Here is a 27,284-nt window from a genome sequence, read left to right on the forward strand (position 1 = left end):
ATTCAATTGCATTCTTGGAGAGCCATCTACTGGAAACATGGTCCATATTACAGCTTATGTTTAGTCAGAGCACTAAAGCAGAGGAGTTTTCTTCTTCATGCTTTGCTCTCTTCTTTAGATTTATACCTTAGCATGAAGGCTGGACTAAACCAAAAATCATATTTCATACATCTTCATATTTTTCTTTGAGTTTATTGTTGTCACAATACCAGAATTAGAACTTCATTTGATACTAGTAAAATCAAACCATATTAAAACCTGTTTGATAGTTGGGCAATAAAAAAAGAATTACAAGACACCCAATCTGTGGGTTTTTTCTGTTTTTAATTATTGAAATTGCTGACAAACTCTTACAGACTGTGTAAAATGACCAAAAAATGGCAACATGTAAGTATACTGATGTTTTTTTCTTTACTGTTAGAACTACACGTAGATTTTTTTGCAATGAAATCTCTTCATTAATCAAAAATGACCCATCCTATGTTACAAATATGGTTTTAGTTAAGTCTTTGCATAACTTTATATACTTCCAAAAATTTTAGAAACCAGAGAAATTCTTAACTTTTAGAATTTGAATGCAACATATCTTTTTATGGTGGCTGAAAAATGGCTGACTGTGCCACTGTGACATATAGATTTTAGCAACTATAGCTTCTGTTTTTTGGAGTGCACAAATGCTCAATGGCGGATTTTTCTTTTACTAGGTTTACTCCTGTAGTGTAAAACAATGGATTTATACTTAATAATCTTAGAAATGCTCCACAGTGACATCAAAAAGATAAAGAATTACTTGCCAATTATAAAGATGTCAAAACACTTTATTGATTTAGATGGTATATCATCCTATATGTCATTTGGGAAATATGTCCATATATGCTCACAACTGTATTACACAGCTCCACTTAGCTTAGCTGCTTTGTTGATTTAATTTCAACATTGTAAATAAATCTGAATGTTCTCTGTATGCCTTTTCTCCTCAACATCTTGGATTCTGTGTCAACTTCCCACGCTTGTGAACTTTTACAGGTCATAACAAGGCTACGCTACATCCTCCTGATGCCACATGCATGTATTGATCTGCTTTTACAGCTCTCAGCAGACTGTGTTTAGGGGCCATTTGTTTGTCTAACCTCCTTTTTGATCTGACCAGCCAATACAGCGGCCGCAGTGGCAGCTATAAAGTTCAAGTATGCAGACATGCCCACCTCAATTAGGGGAATAATGTTTCTGAGGTGACTGCTGATTGTTCAAGGCTGACATGTCATGGTGTTATCCTTTTAACTAGGAAGCTTTTATGTGCCCAGTGAAAACTGCCTGCAGAGAGCTCACACGTGGCACAGAAGACTCTGTCGCCTCCTGTTGGTGGCTTACAGAGGCCTGCACACGTACTACACTGCACTGATGAAGGAGATCCCACAGCTCCAGCAGACAGCATTGGATTCAGGTGAAAATTATTCATTTTTAATTCTATTTAGAATTATTCTCCTACCTGTGTGGTGCTGGAGCTGATTTAAACTATTTATACAGTTTTATATGTTTATTTTGTTTAAGACAATCTCATAAATGAAAGCAGTAAGAAACAAAATGATATCTGTATCAAAAAAGCAAAAATACATAATAAATAACAGGTGGAAAATATTCATATTTGAAATGAACTAGAGGAAAATACTGACTTGTACAATATATAAAAATAACACGCAGTTGCATAGAACAGCCTCAATTATTCATTTCATTCAACCCTTTTAAGTATTTTAATATCAAAATATTTACAAATTGAAATGAGTTATTCTTTTATTCAATTATGTGCTGTGTATTTTGAATCCTTGCACTGAGCTTTGTCGGTTCTTTCTCTCCACAGATGTGCTACCTGTAGAGGAAACTCTAAATGCTCTCACCATAGAGTTACAGGTATGCTCATTCACTGATCTAGACCCTCATATCAGCCTTAACAATGAGCCTTGCATCATTCCTAAATCCACATTGTGAAAATGTTTTTGTGTTAGTGTATCAAGTCTGTGTTTTGTCATTTGCAATCATTTTCAATGGATAACAGAAACAAAATATAGCTGATCTTCTGCACCATATACAGTGCATTCGGAAAGTATTCCGATCACTCTTTTCAATTTTCTTATCTTCAAGCCTGATGATACAGTTGAAAAAACATTTTTATTCTCATTAATCTACACTCAGTACCCCATCATGGCAAAATGAAAACAATACTGTATTTTTTTTTTTTTTTTTTTTTTTTTTTTGGAAATTTATTTAAAAAAGACCTGGAAATATCCTGCTGACAGATGTAGTCAGGCTTTTTGCAAAAACTCTTAAAGTTTAGCTCAAGTGCCTCCTATTTCTCTTGATTGTTGTGGAGATGTTTCTACACTTTTATTGGTGTCTACCTGTGGTAAATGAAAGTTATCGGGCGTTGCTTCATGTGTTTTGTACTAAGGAGAGGCTTCAGTCTAGCCACTCTGCCATAAAGCTCATATCAGTGGAGGGCTGCGGTGATGGTTGTCCTTGGAACATTGTTCCATCTCCACTCAGGATCTCTGGAGCTCAGCCTCAGTGGCCATCGGGTTATTGGTCACTTCTCTTGCCAAGGCTGTTCTCCCCTGATTGCTCAGTTTGGTTGGAGGACACACTCTCGGAAGAGTCCTGGTTGTGTCAGACTTCTTCCATTTGAGAATTATGGAGGCCACTGTACTCTGAGGAACCTTCAGCGCACCAGAATTGTTTTGTAGCCTTCCCCAGATTGGTGCCTTGCAACAATCCTGTCTCTGAGCTCTGCAGGCAGTTCCTTTGACCGCATGGATTGGTTTTTGCTCTGATATGCTTTGTCAGCTGTAAGGCCTTCTATAGAAAGGTGTGTGCCTTTCCAAATCATGTACAATCAATTTAATTTACCACAGGTGGACTCCAATTATGGTGTGGAAACATCCAACAGCTGAATTACTAGCGTTGTTGTAAAAGGTCTGAATATTAATATCAATGAGATAATCCAGTTTTTTTTTAATGACTTTACAAAAATTGTTAAAATTCTGTTCTCACTTGTCATGATGGAGTACTTAGGTCACCTTTATGTGAAGAAGGTCTGAATACTTTCTGAATGCAATGTATGCACAGTTTTAGAATATATTCAGAAACATTGTAAGCAATCCCCAATGTCCCTGGATTTAAATGTATTACCCTGAAAAAGATTTTTATGTATCCACTCAAACAACAACTGATGCAAAGTTTAACAGGGGCAGAAGGGAGACTGTTTTATGGGATGCAGGATTTAAGTGGTATCTTATTTGTATCAATAGATAGTAATGGTGGTGGAGTCAGGATGTTTGAGGGGCAGGGACAAAAAAATGCTAAACATGGGACCCTGCTGTGTACAGTGGGGCGCTAGCGCACAGGAAGTTGTCAAAGATCTATAATGGAATAGTTAAACCCTAGTTAAGATTAAATGTTTCTTATTCTGGGATTGCTACATCTCTATGATTAAACAGACAAAGAATTATTGACTTTTAACAGTTTATTTCAAAAAGATACACAAATGAGGATGTCAGTGACAATAAACTTCATATGTGAAAGCTTCCAGCACTCTACAGCATCTTCTGTACTATCAGTCATGTGTCCTCTAGAGGGCACTTTTTAGCGCTTTTTCCAATCCAGAGCACCCTGGAGGTGATTTGTTACATTTAGTCTACAGGAAAGGCACCTTGGAGGGCACCTTGTCACATTTTATCTACCAAAGGAGCATCCAAGAGTGCACTTTGGTGGCATTCTTTAAACATAAGGGCACCAGAAGTGGCGATCCTCCTCCTGCCTTCTTCCTGAGTCCTTCGGTGATTTGTATTTGCTAATCTGAAAATTTCAGACATGCAAAATGTAAAAGTGTACCGCAATTTTTATTCAACCCTCACAAAGGTGACCTGGCCAAGAGGTCAGCAACACCTGCATAATAAAATAATACATATTCAAAAGAGTTAAAAGTTAAAAAATACATTTGGAACATGCATAACTAGTTCACACTTAAAGTGCTGGAGTTAAAATTGAAGTAACTACCTAGAAACACAGGCACTACTCCATGGTCTCACACTGTCATTTAAAAGAGAATGAAAAGCATCAAGTGAAATGGGTCTGACAGTTTCATGACAGTTTAGAGAGTATTATATGCAGAGGAGCTAACAAAACTGAACGCTCTTTTCCCCAGTTAAGTCCTGACATGAGGAACAAGCAGATGGAAAATGTCACAAGAACACAAGGCATAGTGACTTTTAGTTCTTTGAAGAAGAGTATATAAGTAAGAAGGAACTTAACCAAGAAGAGCCTTGTAAACAGAGTCAGGCAGTGACTATACCTGCAGACGTTCAGAGAAGGCCATGCAGATTTAACACAGAGTTCACAGTGATGAGTGAGGCGACTACAACCAGTGACACACAGTATTCAAAGCCTGTAGACATTTGGCTGAAGCACTCATATACAGTGTGCTTCACTTTACAGAGTGTAGCGTTAAGTTTATGAAGTTTTAAGCCAAAAGACTCACCTCAACTGATTTTTGTTTTCTTTGTTCATTCTTATTCCTTATAATATAGAGTTCTCTGTGGTGTGGTCTTAACTATCGCTAGTTATTCCATAAGAATGAACATATTTTATTTTGTGCATGACTAAAATCACTGTCCGTCAGCAGGTTGTTACAGTTGTTTCTGTGCTTTCATGCATACATTGTAGATCTTATAATGTATATACTGTATCTAAAAAAACAGACATTAAAACACAAAATGCTGCGAAAATTAAAAGAAAAACACTTTAAAAACATGAAAACATAGGTAGACTGTAAAATCAATTTTAAAAAATACATGCAGGCTTTGGCCTTAAAATACAATTCTTTAAAAGTTTTCAGTAGTGCGTACATTCGAGCCAATGTTATTTTATGGACCAGTTCTAACCAAAAACTCCCTAAATTCCTGGGAGAAATTGTACCCATCTGTTACACTGTATAGCCTTTCTTCCTGGCCAGTACAACCAACAAGTCCTTACGGGAGCACTGAAATCAATGGAGGCTTATGCCACTACTTATACCACTTAACTACAAAAAATACAGATTTTTAAACAAGTAATCACAATTTTAAAACAATTCTAAAATGACTAGGAAGCTGTTGGAGGAAGGTCAGAATTGGGGTAATGTAATCATGTTTTAAAGTACATATTTAAGAGGCCTATCCAACAAGGGATAGCTGCCCTGTGTTATAGACAGACATACAGGGCCTTCTTACTTATTCACATAAACCTAAAATGGGCCTTTAGTGTGTGCACATTGCACTTAACCCCTCTGCCTTAGGGTTTAAGGATCCTTATGAAATTACCAGCCACAGAAGAGCAAATTTTACCATCACCACTGGCCTAGGGGAAGGCTGTTTGCATTCTGAATTCACTATTCCATATTCTTCAGCAGTGCTGGGGTTAATGCATTATAAAGCTACACACCAATGTACTCAGATTACTTGTTACAGTTGCTATCCTGGTAGAGGGAATTTAGATGTGGGTAGACTCTAAAGAGACTGAAGAATAACCTGCTGTTTGCTGAACTACACTGCTGCTTAGAGGCAAGACAGCAATAATTTACTTGACAAATTCTTCACCTTCATTAACATATAAATGTTTTAAAAATGTGACATTTGGGAATGGTTTTAAAGTCAATTCTGAGGGGAAAGGTAAAGTTGATGATGAAAATGATTTCATAAATGTTTGTCTTATTTTATGTCTTTCAAACATAGTTTGGCTGGCCTGTAAAAGTTAAAAGGTCAGTTTTAGTACTGGAGAAAATTTATGCTCTTTACAATGAAATGAAAAGGTGTGTGTGTATCAATTGCAGCTAAATTGAGTTTGAAAGAACATCAACATATTGGATTCTAACAGAAGTCATTATTTTAAGGAATTTGTTCGTGTTTTTTAATGACTCAAAATTTGTAGCTTTATGTAAGAAAGAGGATCACTGAGACCTCAGATACTCTTTAACTGCATATGTTGAAAGTATAATGTGATATGTAGGTGTGGACAGGTATAGACTGTCTGGCTGATGTTGCCAGCATGACTTTATTGATTGATGAGTTTCCTCCAATGATCCAATGACACACAGGTCAGGCAGACTGCAGACAGCTATAAAAACATTGGCAGGAAAAGCATGGATCCTATTATAGAATGACGCAGAGGGTATTTTAGGAGAACAACTCCATTCTGTTTGATGTTGAAGGTGTTCCTTTTTTCTGACCCCATCAGCTGCAGGATGGCCATGAAAAAGTAGGCGAGCAGATCAGCAGGGACGTGAGCCAGCTCTGCTCCCAGCTCGCTGCTCTGTGGAGCCGCTTCCTGCAGACCGCTGTGCTCAACCCCCACATCCTCTCCTACCTGGCCCAGGAGCACCACACGCTCAGGGTGAGAGAAAGAGACGCACCCCATCAAAGGCATGCTTATACAATGCTCCCCATTTACCATGTGATGTCTGAGGCAGAATCCAGACTGCCTCTATGCTAGAAGAAGATTTGTATGCATGTGTTTAAATTTAGTGGTTTTATTTCACAGCACCCACACCAAAACACAGAAATACCCAGGAACAATCAAATGGTTTCATAACATTGATATTTTTGCTCTGGAGACGGCGGCTTAAGGCATGTTGTTTTTATTTTTAAATGAAACGTTCAATAAAATTTTCTTGCATGACACTGAAATGTTATCTATGGGCATACAGGGTTTATATACAATAAATACCATAGTAGGGGAGTGAAAATGTTTCAGTTTTGACTAAAAATTGATCAAAATGACTGTCTGGTAACTTTTTTTCTTCTTTCTCACTTACTTACAGAGGTTGTTTTTAGGATTTCCTTTTGTTCTGATTGGATGGTGGATAGGGTTAAAAACAGGGGGGAGAGAGAACGGGGAGAGAAGCCACAGACTGGATATGAACCAGGCTACCAGCTTTGTGGACCACAGACTCTGTGCATAGTGTATGTGGACAGGCCTGCCTACAGAATTGACTAGGCCCCTGAAAAACCCAATGAACGGAGCCTCCCCAGTTGTGATGTCAGTGCATGTGTGCTGGATCAGTAGCATTGGTGTTAGCACCCAGATAACAGTTACCTTACTTTGGAGTTTTTAAGTGTATCAAGCTATTGGGTCTGATGTTGAAATTTTGTAGTAATGCCACTTTTTAACAACCTTTTACCAACTTCCCCCCATTTTTGCCATGGTGTACATGTTTTTGCCACCTTCCAACCCATTTTTTTCCAGTTATTGTTTCTTTCAACTGATTTTCGCCACTTTTTTTTTGCCATTTTTAACATATCAAGCCATTTTTGCCATGTTTTGCTACTTATAACCATATGTCAATCATGAAAGACAGGTGAGGATCTGGACTAGACACTGGTTAACTGAATGGATGTGGCTGGGGTGGAGGAGGGTTGCAGCGTCTGCACATAATGACTGGCTGACTGTGAAAAGAGATGATCTAAAATCTGACAAGTGCATGAAGATGGGTCAGCAAGGTTGTGGCAGAATCTGATTAGCTGAATTGTAAGAGTGAAGGCCCATAATCAGCTCATTGTCAGAGCGGGAAGAGAGAAAGAATGGAAAAGGGAGTGATGTGAATGAGTGGTTACTGAAGAACAGAAGCAGTCTTCCTGCTTGAACTTTCGCTGAGCTCCATATTCACCACTCTCTGCCACATATAACCTGTTTTCTCTCACTTTTTTCACCATTAGGCTGGTTTTGCCCCTTTTTTGCCATTACCGGCCCATATTTTGCCACTTAATGCCACTTTCAATGCATTTCTACCAATTTTGTCCACTTTTTACCCAAATATGAAGTGTTGTGCCACTGTAAAACACGTTTTGCCACTTTTTACCACTTTTAACCCATATTCACCACTCTCTGCTTCATATATCCCTATTTTTTGCCACTGTTAGCACATTTTTCAACCCAATCACTCAACCCAATTCTGCTACTTTCAACCTATGTTGACCTATTTATTAACTTTTTAACCACGTTTTGCACTATTTCTTACATTTTTGTACAACTCGTGTTCACTCCTTGCTATTTTTAACCCATAGTCACCACTCTCTGCCACATATTACCCATTTTCTGCCACTATTTTGACCCCACTAACCCATTTTTTGCCACTTTAATGCCAATTTCAACCAATTTTCTGCTACTCCTTGCCACTTTTTAATTATATAGCTTTCTTCGCCACTGTGAAACAAGTTATCCGTTTTCCCATTTTCACCACTTGTTGCCAATTTTTGCCCCATTGCATAATTATTTAATTATTTTACCACTAACGTTGGCACAGTTTCTTCTACTTTTTTTCTGACCTCCTGACTTATGGCATTACTCTCTTCTTTCCTGTACAAATGATTTAGTTCAATGTGCCCATCCACATCGTTTTTATTACCTAAAATAAGGTAATTCTGTTTTTAGAAAGGGATTTAACATCTTGAAAAAGCCTGTGTTCTGTTACAGCATTAAACACAGAATTCATTTTTGTTGCTCTGATAAACGGGATTTTTATTTGGGTGAAAAATCAAATATGGTTATCACAGCTTCACTTTTCAATGGACCATGAGTTTGCTGACCTCCATGGGCCGCTATATTGTGGGGCTCTAGTCCCCTTTATCCCCCCTTATGGGCAACCTTGCATATTGACATAACCATAACATGCAACCGGCACCCTATTTTCAACTGCTTGAAGAGAAAACACGTCAACATCTACTCAGCTCAGCTTAGTAGCTGCCTGAAGCTGAATTTTTAAAGACAATATGGCCAGTTCTTAAGATGACTGAATAGTGCAGCAATATGTTCTAGCATAAGACCATTTGATTGTGACATAGTAACATAATAATAATGACATGTTATGATAGGAAGCCAGAACATGAGAATTGGTTGGTTTTGAGTAAAAAATTGTGCCTTTATAGGGGTACCTTATACTTGAATGCTGCATTCCACTGCAAAAAGTTATATCTTATTGAGGATATTGGGCTAGTGACTAGTCAGAAGTGTCAATCCACTTATTCATCAAGGTTCATCATGAGTAAAGTAAAAATAAAACGCACTTTTCTCAAGTACTCTTTTCCAAGAATCTTAAGATGTAAAATATACAGTATATAAAGGCATGAGTCATCCTTATGCATAAGGCACCTGCGTGACGGATTCCCTACAAAGAAAGCCAGCGGCCACCCAGGCAGCATCTTCATATTGACATCAATGGACCTGACACTAAACAGGCAAATGGGCTTCTGTTGCAAAAAGCAACCCAGAGAACTCTGGTTTGAAATGTGTTTTATAGCAGCAGAACATTGTGTTTGTTGTTTAGGCTCAGGTTTCATTGCTCTTTGCAGATTTGTTTTACATTCAGAGTGATGAGAAAACATCTTCAACCCTGTAACCAGAGCCTGTATGTAGTTGGATGCTGGGTCGGGTGTTGGGGCTGAATTTCTGGCGTAGTCACAGCACTGATAGAGTAGAGGTAGAAACAGGACATTTTGTGACTAATATACTTAATTTTGAAACATTTTAGCCCACCAAATTGCAAGTTTTTCAGGTGATCATTGACAAATATGTACAATGTATAAGATTGCAGCCTGAGTTTCCAGCCTGAAGTAGTTTGCAGGCAACGCTCCATTAGCATGCTGTAAAATGCTCAAAGACTACACCTTCAACCAGAATAAGAAGATGTCATCCTAAAGCTGAGTAGCTTAAATCTAACTAAGAGCTAATACAACCTCCAGTGTAATTTCTATTTAATGACTGAGCTGCTGAATTTGAACATGTGGAGGAGCTCTCAAGGCTCTCTTATGCTGCACTGTTTTGTCTCAGTTGTCTGGCAATAATGGACATGTTTGCTTTGGTATTATATTACCCAGAGGCAATACTGTAATGCCTCCACCCCCAGACGGAGTCAGGATTTTAATTAGCACCTTATTCTGTATTTATTGTGGGGTAAAAGTACACCAGAAATAGTGTTCATGGTGGTTTGCCTGTCACAGCGGCTGACTTTTGAGGATGATGTATTTTTAAATGGAGCTTGAGAGGAAGGAAGCTTTTAGCTCAAGCTTTTGTCACAGATTGGAGGAAGTTTTTTGAATCTTTTTGTGTGCAAAGCCTGAATGTTTGACTCACTGTTTTCATCATACTGTGCTTCGATGCCATTAAAGATGAGAATGAGGCGACACTGAGGTGAATTTTCTTCTTTGTGTTACTGGTGTCTGCAGGTCAGGAGGTTCTCAGAGGCCTACTTTTTCACAGAGCACCCCAAAGAGATATCTCTGACCTTTCAAGAGGATCTGTAAGTGATAATACTCTTTAAAATAGCTTTATATTTTTATTTAGGAAGGATACGTTACACTTGCAATGTTTTGATTCAGAATCAACAGACATGGCCAGATAGCTGCAGAAGTGCGGGGCTCAGACTACCTGACCAAGATGCCTCCTTTACCCGTTGAGTGCCTGGACATTGATGGAGACTGGAACAGCCTGCCCATCATCTTTGAGGACAGATATGTAGAGTCCCCTCAATCAGGTAATTATTCACACCTAATACTGAATGTGACTGTGAGGCTGGCTACACAAAGGACAAAGCTTAGCTGATTGGAAAAACATGGAAGACCACTGACACAAGGATGGTTACAGCCAATCTTTACATTATACTTCACCATATAAACAAATTAGACGACTCGGCCAGACCACTGGACCACACACCTGCTATTTGTAGTAATCAATTCACTGTGTCTCCTTGCCTGTGTTAATTTAGCAGCTATTTTGAATTAAGTTTTAATCTTTAGATTAAAATGTTCCATAGTTTTATTCACATTTTAGTCATTTTTACTTTATCATACTTTATCATTTAGTCTTATTTTAGTCAACAAAAGCTCAGAAACATTTTAGTCATTACTTTAAGTTACATTAGTGATTCTCTTTATACTTATAAGCTATAGTGTAAAATTCATTTAAACACTTGTATTAATGCACTAAAAATACTTTAATTTAGTGGTACAGATATACCGATCTGAAATGGTCAACCAATCTTAACGTTTTGGCTGTATATTTGTAGTTCGCAGAGTTTTAGTTAGCAGAGCTGTAGGCTAGCAGCATGACAAAGCATTTTGAGTTTGCTAGTTATGGTTTTTGACTGTGCCTTGTTTTTCTGTGTTTATTATTCTTAATGCATTATATGATGTGTGCTTTACTGAAGTTAAAAAAAAAGATAAAGAATACATATCATTAAAGGAATTTGTCAATAAATGACAAGAAAAGTTGAGCCTTGCAATTCTTGGAGGATTTCAAGTTGTTAGCTGACTGTCTAGCTTTGAACACTGGCTACTCATAGCAAGGACAGTACAGTTTCCTTGCATCCAAGCTCCTTAAAGCAAGGAATTGAAATTTAGGAAGAGACATGAGGACAGAGGAGTATAATTTACCAGATGAGGAAAACTGCATGGTTTCATAGTGTCAAGCTGCAGAGCTGATTCACTTTAAAACCCACAAACTTTCAGGAAACCTTGGTTTAAAAATATTCCAGAAGTCTTCAAGAACATTTCATAGACATTAGGCTTGAAACTTGTGTTTTAAAATGTCTCAGACAAGGAACAATCATTTATTTACAGTACTGAGCATGTGTTTTAGGCATGTTTGGACCAAAAATTTAGGCTAAAGTACGGCGTAGATGTGCAAGTAAGCCACCTCATGGGACCACTGGGTAGGGAGGAGGATTGAAACTACCTCCGGTTGGGATCTGGATGTCCTGCAAATTATCAGGGGCATGGGAAATAATGCGATGAAAAAATAACAAATCCACACCTTTAGGGCGGGGTCAGGGGTGGGATGCTGTCTGGGTAGGTAGTACGATTGCTACAAGCCCCTGGTCGTGCTGTGGATGTCCCAAAGGTCTGAAAAGTGCAGTCAGTCTCTGGGTGTATTTAATGTGTTGAACTTGAATCTGCTTCCCACCCCTCCCCAGCTCTTGGGTGTGGCACATTAGGCCACACGAAGAATACTAAGCAACCTACATGTAGTGGTTGATAAAGAATCTTCCTACTTCCTTGTCTGCTTGGTCTCATTGGCGATTGTTGTAAAGGATTGACTTTGCTGGTATTTATCAGTTACATGACCCTCAAATTAGAATATGAAATCAAACTGAATTGTAGGGAGGGCACTTCTGTCCATAAGGTGGGCCTTAAATCTTCTAGTGTGCAGCCAGCCTATAAGCTTTGTTCTACATCTACAAATGTCTCTGTCTTTCCAGAGATGGTATCACATGTGCCAACCACTGATGGGCAGACCAACTCAGATCGTGCCATCAATCCTGCTGAAGTGATTTTTGAAAACCGACAGGGAGCCAGATCACCAGCAATACCTGAGGATCCCTTGGACAGTGACGACTGCATGGACCTGCCCACATATGTCTCACTCATCGCAGAGCAGAGTAAGATGAGCTCCAGCACCAGTAACCAGCAGTCTGTTCCTGCCGCAGACAGTGATAAGCGCTCTCTAAGAGAGGCAGACAACTCGAAGGAAGCAGAGGAAAAACAAGGAGAGCTTAAAAAGAGCTGTAATCCAGGCCTGAGGTACATGGAAGTTAAGCCTTCTGATGTGGATCCATACAGAGGGGAAGAAGTGCTGGTTCACTCCCCAAATCGTAATCCTCTCATCGACTCTGATAACATCAGCGTTGAGTCTCTTCCTCATCAGGGTTTAGAAAGTAGCGCCCAACTTTGTGATGCCACGAATGACGGTAATGAGAGAGAGAGTGAGAACAATGAAGAGGAGTCTGATATTGCAATGCCGTTAAATCACTCCATGGATGATGAGATTGAGGATGTTCCTCTCATCAGCCTGCCCACTGCCTATGCACCATCAGTTGTACCTCCCTTCCCCAGTGAGCTTAGAAAAGACATGTCTCACCGCGGGGGTCTGGTCGGCTCCAAGATCATGAAACGCTCGTCATCGGTTATATCCGACTCAGGTATTGAGAGTGAACCCAGCTCAGTGGCTTGGCCCCTGGAGGTGGCGTTGCGAGGCCGACCTCCTCTAGACTTCTCCAGTGAACGGGAGATCCCAAAGCAAATAGTGTGTCGCCACCCGGTCCATCGCAGCTCTCTGGAGGGCCTGCGGTTGGAGAGCAATGGCAGCATTCCCAGTGGAGGCATACAGGCCTCTCTCACCTCCATCAGCTCCCTGCCCTACGAGGAAGACCAGCAGCAGCGACAGCTCAGCAAACTCACCAAGTCAGTCTCTGCTCCACAGATAAGTAGCCCAGAAGACACAGAGGAGGACCATGTCCTGCTAAACCAGGAAACAGATACTAATGGACCATTTAGGATCACCTGCTCATCTTTAAATGGCAACCTAGACTTAGAGAAATCTGGCTCAGCCCTGTTACACCCAAGGTCAATGACAAGCATTGGCCGTATTAGCTCTGAAACTTCAAACTCTCAGTGTCTGTCAGAGACAGACGGAACCAAGTCAGTGTTAAGTGGCGTGTCTGAAGCCTTTCTTTTACAAGAGTCTGTGGAAAGCCCTCATGTGAAGGAAAGCACTATTATTGGCAGCCAGGGGGAGAAAATGAACCATCAAGCTCACATCAGTGGAGTGGGCGCCTCGGTGGAGGATGTGCATCTCATTGAAACTGAAGCAGTACCCTGCAGCTGTGGAAACACACCATGTGTGCATAAAAGTGCAGCAGATCAAGAGACAATTAACACTGAAGATGAGTGCCAAAGTTTCCATCAGACCACTTTGCTCAGCATGAAGGACCAGGAGTGTCTGGATCCCCCTTTCGAGCCTTCAAGGCTTCAACAATTCCCAACAGACCCTACCACCACACAGAGGCCGAGGGACCTCACAGGGCTGAAGGCTAATGATATCACATCATCTGTAGATCTCAGTGGGACACCAGTTAGTGACAAAGAGCCTTTGGACTGCCAGACTAAGCCCTCCAAGATCCCCAACTCAGGGCTGGCTTTCGTGAATAAAAAGATGGTCGAGGTGGTGAACATGTCGGTGTCCTGTGCTCCGACTTGTCTGCCGTTTTCTTCTGTTCTAAGAGACTCGCCATCCATTAGTGGGATGTCCACTCGCCAGGCTACCTCACCTATTACTCATCAGCCACTGGGCTCCTTTGGTATCATCTCATCGTCCTCGCTCAACGTCCTGAACATGGATGACGAGACCAATGAACGGATGCTAAAGTAAGTTTATAATTAGTGCTCAGCTTCATTTTAGCATACAGAAAAGTGTGTTAGAAATGTGATTAAAACTTAATGCGCTATTTGTACAAGCATGGTCATGAAGTTTGACTACACAGAAGCATATAGAAAGAGAATGAGTCCATATTACTCCATAATCAGCTGTTGCATTTCACTTTGTTATGAAGGTGTGACTTTACCTTAACAATCTGGTTGGAGATCAGTATTCTCATGTTGCTACTGCCAATAAGAAAAGATCATGTTTTACTGAACAACTCCTCAGTAGCTACTCAGTACTCAGTAATTTAAGTAAACTTTAAATTAAATATTTTTTACTTTTACTTGATTTATAGGCCAGTAATGTTACTTCTACTTCAGTAAATTTTAATCAAAGTAACTGTACTGTCTCTTGAGTACAATGGCCTTGTACTTTTCCACCTCTGACAGTACCAGTTTTTAACCAGAGGTGAAGAAGGTGTGCCTCCAACTGACATGAATGTTTGATATTAATTATAACTTGATATAACTTAAAATGGTTAACTACCTGCTACTTAACAAACATTGTTTTTCAGTGAGTATTAATTAAGTATCTTTATCAACATGGAGTTTACTTTACTGAGATCAAAAAGTTATTTTACTTAAGTCAGAGTGGCCATCGGGTTCTTGGTCACGTCTTCTAGTAGGGCTCTTCTTCACTGGGTAACCAGCTCTTGTAAGTGTCCTGGTTGTGCCTAACTTCTTCCAGTTGAGAATTATGGAGGCCACTGTGCTCTTGGGAACCTTCAGTGCAGTAGAACTTTCTTGCAGCCTTCCCCAGATCTGTGCCTTGCAACAATCCTATCTCTGAGCTCTGCTTGACCTCGTGGCTTGGTTTTTGCTCTGATATGCATTGTTAGCTGTGAAGCTTTCTATAAAGAGGTGTGTGCCTTTTCAAATCGTATCCAATCAATTTAATTTACCACATATGGACAATCAAGATGTAGAAATATCTCAGTTAAGATCAAGAGAAATGGGAGGATCCCCTGCAACATAATAAAATTGAAAAAGTGAAGGGGTCTGAATAGTTTCTGAATGCACTGTACAGACAAATCAGAGTCAGAAGCATCCATGGTTACTTTTTGGGTTTTTAATTTGGTTGATATTGAAACAGGGGCTGTTCAAGCATGGGACATACTAGTACTTTATAGAAAGCTGTCAGGACAAGGGACATGCAGAAGAAAACACAATGGTCTAGGGAAGGAAGGGACAAATTGTCAGCCTATGTGGAACCTGCTCAAATTAGATTTTTGTCGATTTTAGAATCAGTCATGTTGAAAACAGGGCATTTTTTTACTGCCAAATTAAATGCAATCATAAAACCAGTAGTGTGCAAAGCATATTGGATAATTTTGAAATGTATTACATTTTGCGCTTCCATTCAGGTTTACTTTTATGATAAAATCTCAGTGAAAAAAACTGTGTAATATGTAGTACATAACATGGAGAATGCCTTTATTCCCAGTCGGCGCTGATGAGCTAACAGCCAGGCATCCATTGGCTTCACATCACAAAGAGAGCCAAAGACTTTGAACTGCAGCCCACAGTAGCAGCATTGCTAATGTCTCCTTTTTATCTACAAGCACGTACACATGTCTTAAGTTGTACATTAGCTTGCTGAACAAGCTACTGCTCAAATATCTGCCAGGGGAGAAGTGCTGATGTAAGCAGACTAGATAGCAGCAAAGCCAGTCAGCTTTAGCGCTTTGAAAAGCTTGACTTAGACCAGACCCTTTTGGTTGCTATCTTGATAACCTTACTTTTGGTTTTTAGTCAACTTTCTTTAAAAATAGAAACAGTGCACTTACATCATGATTTTAAGGCTAAAGCAACACTCCTGGAACTTTTCTTTGTTGTAGTACTTGGATATTTTTCCTTTAAAAAAACATTTTTAGAGCAAAACAGAGACTGGCCTTTAAATTTTTGTTAGCCATTTAGGCTATTTTCAAATGCATTTTAGAGTGCATTAAGGAAGGTGAAAATAAAACGTTTCAGACTTGGATGTCAGTGAATAATAAATCATGAAAATGCGAGCTCACTTCCAAGGAAAACTTTCTTGGAGTGAGATTATAATCCACACAAACTGGAGGAAAGACGGCCAAAAACATGAGGTTTTTATGGATATCTGGAGACGACGGCTGACATCTGGTGCTGTAGCTGGCAGTTACTCATGCTTGGAAAGCTGAGCATATCAAAATGAAGTGAGGGCAAATTTCAAGCGAGGAAGTCAAGATGAGGTGAAATGCCTCCTGGGTGTATTAAATCACATCAAAGAGTGCAGAAAAATCCATCATGATTAGCTGGAAGTACAGGAATTGGAATCGGATTTGTTTTGACTCCTGCACTGCCAAAATCTGCAACCTGGCTGAATGACAGGGTAATAAAACTCAGATGAGTGACTTGTAAGTCTGTGGGACTATGGTTCCTCAGAAGTGGGCATCGTGAACTTTTAATTAATCATATAAAAATTCAAGACAGATTTGTCATTGTAGTCTTGACCAAATGGAGGGATGGAGCTTTTTCTTTTATGCAAGCTCTTCTGTTAGTTATGTCTTCATTAAGATTTTCTGTTTATTTGTGAACATTGTTGCTAACATGCAGCATTTAATATCTTATTTTTCCGTTTCCAAATGTCCTTTCCATTTCTCCAGTTTCTACAAAGCCAAAGAGGAGCTGTTCAAAGAGCTGAGCTTTCAGGCCAGCTTGTACAGCGACCTTCCTCTGCTGGCATCAGATCTGCCCTACTTCCCCCCGGAGGAGGACGATGAAGAGTTCGATGATGGCATTCACCTCGTGGTTTGCGTCCATGGGCTAGATGGTGGGTCCATTTACAGATCAGCGCTCTCATTCAGGCACTTTGATGTTGCCTGCTTTTGGTTGACAGAATAGTGATGTGAAAACAAAGAAATCAGTGCATGACCATCGTTCAAAGACATGCTCCAGACTGCAATACAGACGTTTACAGTTGTATAGATAGTAGCAGCTGCAGTTCTTTGAGTGTTTGAAGTCGTTCTAAGATACATTACAAAATAAATTAGATAATTAACAGGGTTTATTCTCATCTAGCCGTACAGGTGTAGATTTTTATGTCAAAGATACAAGTCCATAGAGCCCTGGATCTCTAAAATTGTAACATGAATCAGTTGATGCATCGTCTCCAACATTAAAAATCAGTTCACTGGGGTTCTGCTGCTATTTATCCTTGCTTGTTCTGCCATGCTTAGGCTCAGCATCTTCAATCTTGCAGAACGTGCATTGACCTTTTACCTTTGCCGTAAATATACCGAGGTCTGAGGGACATGAAGACTTAATATTCACATAAAGAGGAATTATGAAAGAAGATGATTTAATGCCAAGAAAGCCCTTTTTTTGTTTTACAATGTTTGATATTATTTTGAGTCATTGTAGCCTACCAGCAGACACACATTGTGTTTATCCAAGTCTCATTTAATCATTCAATTAGTTTTAATTTGTGCTTTTGGGCAAATTTAAAATGTACTTGGCCCATGAATCAAAATTAGAATAGAATCATTTTGGCTAAAGAGAGATTCACACCCCTATGAAATTTATATTTTCATAAAGGCTCTCACTGTTTGCTCAGAGTTTGTGAAATAAACTTTAAATGGTTAAGTACCTGCTACTGAACACATCTAGTTTTTCAGTTACTTAAAGGTTTTACAAAATCAGTTATCTATTAACTCACTTGAGATTGAATTGTAAATTTTATATTTCAACTTCAGCCTACTCAAAAATTTTATTTCTTAATATGTTTAACCTGTTCAGTTTTACAGTGCAGACTGAGTCTGTTTAACATGGTTTATTATGTTATCTTCCACTCTGTCAATTTAAATCTGTATAGAGTGACTTAAAAACATAACAATTCAGACCTCACCATTCATACTGAGATTGCATTGTCAAAGACCCAAGCTGTGTCTGACTTGAATCCACATATGGAAGTTACTTCAATCCTGAACCCATCATCTATTACCATCTATCATTGCCTTATAGACACGCTGTACATGGTGGAACAGAGGTGAATTTTTCTTAAATTGTGGTCAAGCCAGTGGTTAGTGTTAGACAACTTCCAGGCAAGACTTCCTTTTCGGTATGGCGTTTACATCTGCACTGTAAAGGCTGCCATTCCTCTAAACCCCAGTGTAGCACCCTTCTTCTGATGAGCCTCAGTTCCAGACTCAGCAGGTCAAACTTAGTCATTCACACCCCGTTTCTCCACACTCACACACTGGTGGCAAAGGCTATGATAGATGCATTTGAATGGGATTAGCTAATACTGATGGCTAATTCTTTACAGCAGTCTCTGCTATCAGTGTGTGAATGGTAAAAAGGTGTGAATAGGTAGGTGTGTAAAAGCACTTTGAGTAGTCAGATGACTACAAAAGCGCTATACAAGCTCAAGTCCATTTTACATTACTGTTGACTGGAGTTGGTTTCCATCAGCGTAGACCAAGTACCACCTGTTCACCACTGTTTACACAGAATGTTTCATGTGTTCGAACCACAGCCCGCTGATATGTGACTGGTCAATACAGCTGGGACTACAAGTCTATGGAAACCAGAATACCCCTGCGCACAGATTCTACATCTCCATGTAAAACCTGTACATAGAGAATAAAGATGCCCAACTATGATTTGAAAAGTTCAGGTTCCATGTGACGTGTGCCATTGAAATTCATAAAAAAATCCTCTCTAAGTCAAGTAGGAGCAGCTAAATCAGATTCAGGTCACTTTGGCCCTCAGTGTGAACACAGCCTTTGACGATTAATGAGATTTCTTCTTCCTAACAGCCGAGCCTGAATCTGTTTGAATATCCTCTCTGCCTCCAGGAAACAGCGCAGACCTTCGGCTGGTAAAGACCTTCATCGAGTTAGGACTGCCAGGATCCAGACTGGACTTCCTCATGTCAGAGAGGAACCAGGTAAATTTGAAGCACAAAGATAAAAATGAACATTTTCAGCAAACACTGCTGGACGATTTGTGGAGCGCTGACAGCTGAGCTTTTCTTTGCCTTCTCTCCCTGCAGATTGACACGTTTGCAGATTTTGACACCATGACGGACAGGTTGTTGGATGAGATCATTCAGCATATCCAGCTGTACAATCTCACCATTGGCAGGATAAGGTTAGTTACTCAGATCTAATACTGTGAAACATTCATAACACTGACAATGCTGCCTGTGATTGATTTTGATTGATCATTCGAGGCAAAGTCTAAACAGGCAATCATCAGCCTAAGCAGCACTTTCTTTGGTCAGTAGATGGCAGCAGAGACTGTGTATTTAAACAAGGTAAAGCCTTCACTTAGGAGAATCAGTGTTTCATGATAATATATAGACTTAAATCCACTATAGAGCATAAAATGGATGAACAGCTCTTATCACACAGTGCCAAAAAGTGTCTGACTTTCACATGATAGACTGTGCTTCTTTATACAGCATTGTGTTGCTGTGCACCGTTAAAATTAAGCTATTCATCTTCCTGCTTAATTGCCCTCAATGTGCCAATTTATTTTTTTGTAAGAGTTCCCACACAAGTTTGTTAACTTTCTTTATCATTCTCTGGGGAGTAAGTATCAAAGACAAAAGCAATGGAGTGCCACAGCAGCATCTGGTTCTTTCCACATTACTTCTATATTTAGTCTGGGAGGAGACAGATGAGAAGCAGCAAACATGGCAACCAGGGATTTTGGGTAGAGCTGTAACAGAACAGTAATTAAACCAAGTGACAGACAGAGCTTCATGAATCTAATATTTCCCACTGCTGTGTGGAGGAGGCTTTTAATTTGTATGGTATGTCCTCTATGTTAGCATCATTAAGTTGTCATTGCCTTTGAGAAGGTTTAATCATTTAACAAGTTTATGAATATTCTGTAATCATGATGTTGCAGCTCAAACCCCTTAATAACCACAGTTAAAACAGTAATGTTTTATTAGAGGGTCCATGCATGATTGTGGAGTAATTCTTGAATTCATGTTTGAAAAAGGCTTATGTGTTAACCTATCAGTCTGTATTAATCACATCTAATTCATTCATTTATTAATGCATTAACTGAGGTGTTTCAGTCATCATGACTCATGAGTTACTGATGGTGTTCATGCTTTTCCTCAAAAGTCTGCGGATAAAAAGACAAAACAAAACAAAAAATACAGTCAGAATCAAGGGGGAGACCCAGGAAATGGTACAGCTATTTCTCCAAAATCTTGTATTTTTTTTTTGTCAGCAGGGTTAATTTCATCAATAAGGAATGTGGCAAAAAACTTTCCTTAACAACCTTTATTTCATGAGAAAGATGAGGCTATGACAAGCTTAAAAAGAAACTTTTACAACCAAAACTGTGAGAAAAATTATGTAATTTTTTTTTTTTTTTTCATGGAGACAACGCTAGATTTTTACGTTCCTAATCCATAGATGTTTTTCAACCAAAAGTACCCAGGACTTCTAGATCCAGGGACTTCTCTTTTTGCAACTAAATGGTGCCAGTGGCCTACTGTTGTCTGCATTACCACCAGGGTCTTACAGTGCCTAAAAAAACTATTCACTGCCTTGGATGTTTTACCCTTTAATTGATTTTATTAATCAATTATGATCAATATAATTAGGCTTTTTTGATGGAAAAAAAAACTCTTTAATGTTGAAATGAAAACTGATTTTTAAAAAGTATGTAGTAGATGTACCTTTGGCTGTAATCACAGCTCTGAGTCGAACTGGATAGGTCTCAACCAGGCTTGCACATCTGGACGCTGTACTTTTACTCTATTCTTCTTTGCAAAACTGCTCAAGCTCTGTCAGGTTGCGTGGAGATCAGGTCTGAACAGTCCTTTTGAAGTCCAGCCACAATTCTCTATTGGGCTGAGGTCTGGGTTTTGACTCGGCCACTCCGGAACATTCCCCTTGTTGTCTTTGTACCATTTTATAGCTTTCACTATATGCTTCTAGTCATTGTCTTGCTGGAAAATAAATCTTCCCCCAAGCTGTAGTTCTCTTGCAGAGAGAGAAGAGCTTTTACGAGACTTCCAGGGCAGACTGCCGAGAGGCATCCCCACAGCATGATACTGCCACCACTGTGCTTTACAGTGGAGATGGTGTGTTTGTGATAATGTGCTGTATTTGGTGTCTGCTAAACAAAGCGTCCAGTCAGGAATCCAGATTAACCAGTGACTGGACATTCCTGAGACAGGTGTCTTTATACTACAATCACTTGAGACACATCTCCTTAATTTAGTAATTGTGAGACTACTAGCACCAATTAACATGACCTTTGTTGAATTAGGTCAGTCATTTTAAAGGGGCAGTTTATTCTGTCACATATTTTTGTTTAGTTTACATCACTCTGCAGAGTATAAATCAGTGCCTTGCAGCATTGTAGGCTGGGGTAAAGGCTTTCCCCCCACACACAGATGCCAAGTCCCCACTATGACATAACACCAACTGTATGTATCGGGTGACTACTCCAGCATTACTTCTTCACTGTATCATTAGATAAAGTAAAGCAATGATGCATCTTAAACAAAGAATAAAGGTGTGATCGGAAAATCCTGCAACATCCAAACTGATTAAACCATTCGGGTAACACTTAATAAAAATTATCGTGTGTTTAATACTAAATTGGTGGTTGTACTAAAGGAGTAATGCCAAGCTAATCATGATTACAACAGTTGGAATTCAGTAAATTGCCCAGTTTATTAGTTTCATCCCTTTAATTTCAGACTTACCTATAAATCAAGAAAATCCTGAATAACTCATGGTTCATGATGGTTTGATGGTTCAAACACCATCAGTATTGCATTGATTCATGTATAAAAAATCAGGCATGAGATAAGTTTTATATATGTGCATTACTTAAAGTTCATCATAAATTCATACTGAACTTAAATTCCTGTTTTTTTATGCTTGGATTTTTTCAGTAATTCATGATAATCTCAGACCCTACAATAAAACTGTTAAAACAATGTCCTGTTCAAAGAGGAGTCTAAAATAAGACACTGTTCAGTGTCCTGTACAGTGGGTCAGCAGCGTTGGAGGCGCTGTGTTTCCTGCCACCCACTCAAGTTGCCAATTTTTCTCTCTGAAAGTTGTTTGTCTTCGGCCGACAGCTTCATCGGCCACTCTCTGGGGAACATCATCATCCGCTCGGTGCTGACGAGGCCTCGTTTCCGCTGCTACTTGCCCAAACTGCACACTTTCCTCTCGCTGTCAGGGCCACACTTGGGAACGTTGTACAACAACAGCACCCTGGTCAGCACAGGTGAGGCCATCGCTCAGAAGGGGGGAAGGGGGTGGAGGGGTGCACAGGGGATATGTAGGGGGTGGGTGGAGGGTGCAGAGGGACACTGAAGATGAGTTGCATTGACAGTGCTGCATTTTACTGTGTTTCTGCATGTCAGCAGTAGGGCTGAGCAAAATGAAGTAACGATCATACCTTGTTTTTCTGTGAAGAAATAACAGAATGGTTGTCACACTATCAGAATTACAAACACTGATATGAATTTACTTAAAAACAAAAAACATTGATGAATAACAGAAATAGACTAATGTCTCAAGCCCAATTTGGACCAAAGATTCGTGCCGCTACAAGACCATTTTAAGATGTTGCTGGGAACAGATGCAGCATAGTGACATGAGCCATTGGTGTTTTCTTTGAAAACAGGGGGGTGTGGGGTGATGTATTGCACCTGCCCTACTCAGTGTTATCATCTTGTCATTTATCTTAAAATATCCTTTTTACTACTCCAATGCTGGGTTCTGATTGTATATGTTCCTGTGTAGGTCTGTGGTTAATGCAGAAGCTGAAGAAATCAGGATCCTTGCTGCAGCTCACCTTCAGAGATCACGTCGATCCTCGGAAAACCTTCCTCTATCTCCTAAGCCAGAAACCAGGTATGGTCTGAAGCAGATGAATCTGAAAACAAAGACCATTTATTGATTCTCTCTCTTTACAGAATTTTCCTCGAAAGATCAACTATTCAAATATTCATGGAAATGTTGTTGTCTTTTTACATTTTTTTTTGTCAAATTTCTGTGCGTGTCAGCTCGCTAGCTCTCAAACTGCTAGAGAGCCGTGCCAGTGAGCTGTGAGCGGCCTGTGAGAGGCCTCCCCACTGTGTGAGTGGAACAAAGCAGTCGTTTGTCACACAGGCTTGAAGAAGATAAGCCTGAAAACTCTTTTTACCCCTCCAGCCCTGTGGCAGGCTGACAAAATGATCCAAACCCTGTCATTGGAAACCCACCAGTGCACTCTCTTAAAAGCACACTGACAGGAGACTTGAGAAAAAATGCTGTTTTATCGTATCAAGCCTGTCATTGTACTTTGTGATTGTACTTTGCGTTTTACAACCAATTCACTCCTTTCGTCTGTCTTCCTCTCTTTCCACTTCTCTCTCAATCAAACACACAAACGCACAGGCGCATGCACACACTTGTCATGTTTATGCGTTTATTTTGTGTCCTTTTAGGGCTCCAGTTCTTCAAGAACGTTGTGTTGGTGGCGTCTCCACAGGACCGTTATGTTCCTTTCCACTCTGCCAGAATAGAGATGTGCAAAACAGCTATAAAAGACAGGACCACAGGTCAGAAGTCTATGTTACAGATTTTCTGTTTTTATGATTTTCCAATATTTAGAGACTTTCACTCTAAAACTGCCATATGTGAGGAAATTCATGTTTTCATACATAGCCTCAGTGTTCTTCTCATATTTCAATTGAATAATGGACATTTTTATTTTGTTTTTAAAATGCAAAATAGTCCTCTTGTGACTTTCTTCCCTTGTGGCTGGCACTCAGTTTAAAGCCCAGTTCAGACCAAAGATTCAGGACCATTTAAGAACATTTCTGGCAACGGTTGCAGCCGTCTGAACCAGGCTGTCACAGTCGAATCAAGTCATCAGATGATGCTGCTGAAGATTCAATTTGGTAAATCGCAGACAGCTGGTTGTATGACACTGCAAAAGGGAAATGGAAGTCTAGTTTTTAAAGGCTGTAAACACCTATAAATATTTGCTCACAGTAGAATATTTGGTTAGATTAAATCACGCTGTTCGGAAATGTTACATATCTTTTCTTAAAGGAAATAAATCAGCCATGGTCAATAAAACGTGGCTTTTTTGCCAAAAAACACTCTTTGATGTTAAAGTGTAAACAGATTTTGATAAAGTAATGTCATTTAGATAAAAATATGTAAGGTAAAATGAGTGAGTGTATACAAATTTACCCCTTTCAAGTCAGTATTTAGTAGATGCACTGAGTCTGTGTGGAAAGGTCTCAATAAGGCTTGCAATTTTACTCTGTTCTTATTTGCAATCCTGCTCAAGCTCTGTCTGCCAGATGTGCACAGGACTGGGGGTAAAAAAGCCCTTTGGAAGTCCAGCCACATATTCTTTATTGGACTGAGCTCTGGGCTTTGACTTGGCCACTCCAGAACATTCCCCTTGTTGTCTTTAAACCACTTCTGTGTAGCTTTTTCTGTATGCTCTGCATCATTATCTAGCTGGAAAAAAAAATCTCCTCCCAAGCCATAGTTCTCTTGCAGACTGAATAAGATTGTCCTCCAGGATTTTACTTTATTTTGCCACATTCAATTTACCCTCTGCCTTTATGAGCCTTACAGGACCAGCTGCCTAGAATGATCTCCATAAAATGATGCTGCCACCACTGTGCTTTACAGTTGGGATGGTGTGTTTGTGTTGATGTGCAGTACATAGCATCTTGTCTGATGACTTAAAAGCACCGTTTTGGTGTCATCAGACCAAAGAACTTTCTTTCACTTGACCATGTTGTCTCCCACATACCTTTTGTCGAAATCAACAGTGGCTTTCTCTTTGCCATTCTCCCAAAAAAGCTTTGACTGGTGAAGACCCCAGGTAACAGTTGTTGTCATCTCAGGTAGTAACTCCTTCAGAATAGTCATAGGTGTCTTGGTGGCCTCTCTCACTAGTCTCCTTCTTGCACAGCCAGTAAGTTTGTGAGGACGTCCTGATCTTTGCAGATTTACACATGTGCCATATTCCTTACATTTCATCATGATGGGTTTAACTGAACTCAAGGGTATGTTCAGTACCTTGATTTTCTTTGTATCCATTTCCCTGACTTACTTTTCAATAACCTTTTCTTTGAGTTGCTTGGAGTGGTCTTTTGTCTTCATGGTGTAATGGTAGCCAGGAATACTGATCAACTAGTCACTGGACTTTCCAGACACAGGTGTCTTTATACTACAATCACTTGAGACACATTCATTGCTACAGGTGATACCCGTTTCACTAACTCTGGGACTACTGGTACCAATTGGCTGAACCTTTATTGAATGAGGTCAGTGACTTTAAAGGGGGTAAATATTTATGCAATCACTCATTTTACCTTACATATTGCCATAACTTTGTAGAAATGAGTTTTCATTGTGACTTTGACACAAAAGAGGTTTTTTTTTGTTTTTGTTTTTGTTTTTGTTTTTGTTTTTGTTTTTGTTTTGTTTTTTGCCAAAAGGCGAAACTATGTTGACCTTGATTGTTTTATAAAATCAGTGAAAGGGTAAAACACCAAAGGGGAAAACAGTTTTTATAGGCGTTGTAGATGTTGTAACTCATTGCTGGAAACTTCATCCTCAAAAAGATGAGTCGGATTAATTTCTCCTAGTGCAATGCTGATTGAGCTAAAACATGAGAGGCTGTTGGAGCTAAATTTGTCCATGGAAGTTTATTTGATCTCAGCACACATCGTAGTTATGACACGACTGGGCTAGTAAAGCATTTTAGGCTTTATAACGGGGATCATACAGTCTAATGTTATGCATTATAATGATGGTATATTGGGTATATTAATGTGCAATATTGGTCCTGCTGCTGTGATAAATTTATCATGCATTAACTTCAGAAATAAATCTGAAATTAATGCACAAAATGTAAAAATAAAATCATGTTCATTTGGTTAGATTTATACTGAAATCAAAGGTGTTCCCTCACAAATGATTGACAGAAAAACATGTATGACATACAGTATGTATCTCACTAGAGGCAGATAGGTACAGGAGGAGGAGCTATTGACAGCAGATTGTCCACTTACTAATCATCTTTTCTGATTATTAATGGAAGTCAGTCAAAATTTTTAACAGTACCAATATCCTCATTGTGCTAATGAAGAGTTTTGCACATGCATGTTTTTCTCATATCATGCAGGTCTAATGTACTTAGCATATCTCAGTAAAACTCTAACTTCCCTCTTTGTTGTTCTGAAGGCCCCGTGTACACTGAGATGATCAACAACCTCCTGCAGCCGCTTGTGGAGGCTAAAGAGTGCTGCCTGATCCGTCAAAATGTATTTCATGCTCTGCCTAACACGGCCAACACCCTGATCGGACGCGCCGCCCACATTGCAGTCTTGGACTCAGAGCTTTTCCTGGAGAAGTTCTTCTTAGTGGCAGGGCTCAACTACTTCAAATAAAGGTGCTATGACTGCAGACTTATGGACAGAATCTGTTTGTGGAGCTAATTCAGTGGAAATATTCTTTAACTTGACTTTGAACAGTATCTTAACTGTATATAATCCCTGGTATCCATGAGGAAAGACCTGTATATCCATCTGTTAGGGTTGTTAGCAGCTGTTATTTAAAGATCAGTGTATTGTGACTGTTTGAATTGCTAACTCAGAAGTCTGAGTTTGACGTGTAGCCATGCAAAACAAAACATCTGACATCTATCGTAGGATTGATTGTAGATGTTTTTTGGCCTTATGAATAACCTCTCAGCCAGAATACTAACAGATGCTAAATGTGGTGGAAAGCATTTAACTTATTTTCCCTTTAGAGCCGGTTTAGAGCCTGGTGGATTCTTCCTAAAGGATCTCACCCTTGATAGTCCTTAGAAGCAAGGCAATAGATGCACAGCATTTATCCCCTTGATTGTACATGAAGTAGTTTTGTTGTACAAAACATGTTTCTTTATACAGAAATGAATATATCCTTTGAACTATTTATTTTTTATCTGCTTGTGTGTCTACAGTGTAACCAGCCCATCTAAATGTTATCA

General features: G+C 39.5%; 1 protein-coding gene across 1 annotated transcript in view; it reads left to right on the forward strand.

The window, feature by feature from the left end:
• Positions 1 to 26,723, forward strand: part of fam135b (family with sequence similarity 135 member B) — an 89,161-nt gene extending 62,438 nt beyond the window's left edge. The window contains exons 9-21 of the mRNA XM_041809533.1: positions 1,286 to 1,444; positions 1,859 to 1,908; positions 6,265 to 6,420; positions 10,248 to 10,321; positions 10,401 to 10,555; positions 12,278 to 14,222; positions 16,907 to 17,073; positions 19,100 to 19,191; positions 19,297 to 19,394; positions 22,366 to 22,517; positions 23,039 to 23,149; positions 23,725 to 23,838; positions 26,495 to 26,723. Of these exons, the coding sequence (XP_041665467.1) occupies positions 1,286 to 1,444; positions 1,859 to 1,908; positions 6,265 to 6,420; positions 10,248 to 10,321; positions 10,401 to 10,555; positions 12,278 to 14,222; positions 16,907 to 17,073; positions 19,100 to 19,191; positions 19,297 to 19,394; positions 22,366 to 22,517; positions 23,039 to 23,149; positions 23,725 to 23,838; positions 26,495 to 26,700 (3,479 nt within the window). The 3' untranslated portion in view covers positions 26,701 to 26,723. The remainder of the gene's footprint in view (positions 1 to 1,285; positions 1,445 to 1,858; positions 1,909 to 6,264; positions 6,421 to 10,247; positions 10,322 to 10,400; positions 10,556 to 12,277; positions 14,223 to 16,906; positions 17,074 to 19,099; positions 19,192 to 19,296; positions 19,395 to 22,365; positions 22,518 to 23,038; positions 23,150 to 23,724; positions 23,839 to 26,494) is intronic.
• The last annotated feature ends 561 nt before the right edge of the window (positions 26,724 to 27,284 follow it).

The sequence above is a fragment of the Cheilinus undulatus genome, linkage group 16, assembly GCF_018320785.1.
Source record: "Cheilinus undulatus linkage group 16, ASM1832078v1, whole genome shotgun sequence".
Classification (NCBI taxonomy): Eukaryota; Metazoa; Chordata; class Actinopteri; order Labriformes; family Labridae; genus Cheilinus; species Cheilinus undulatus.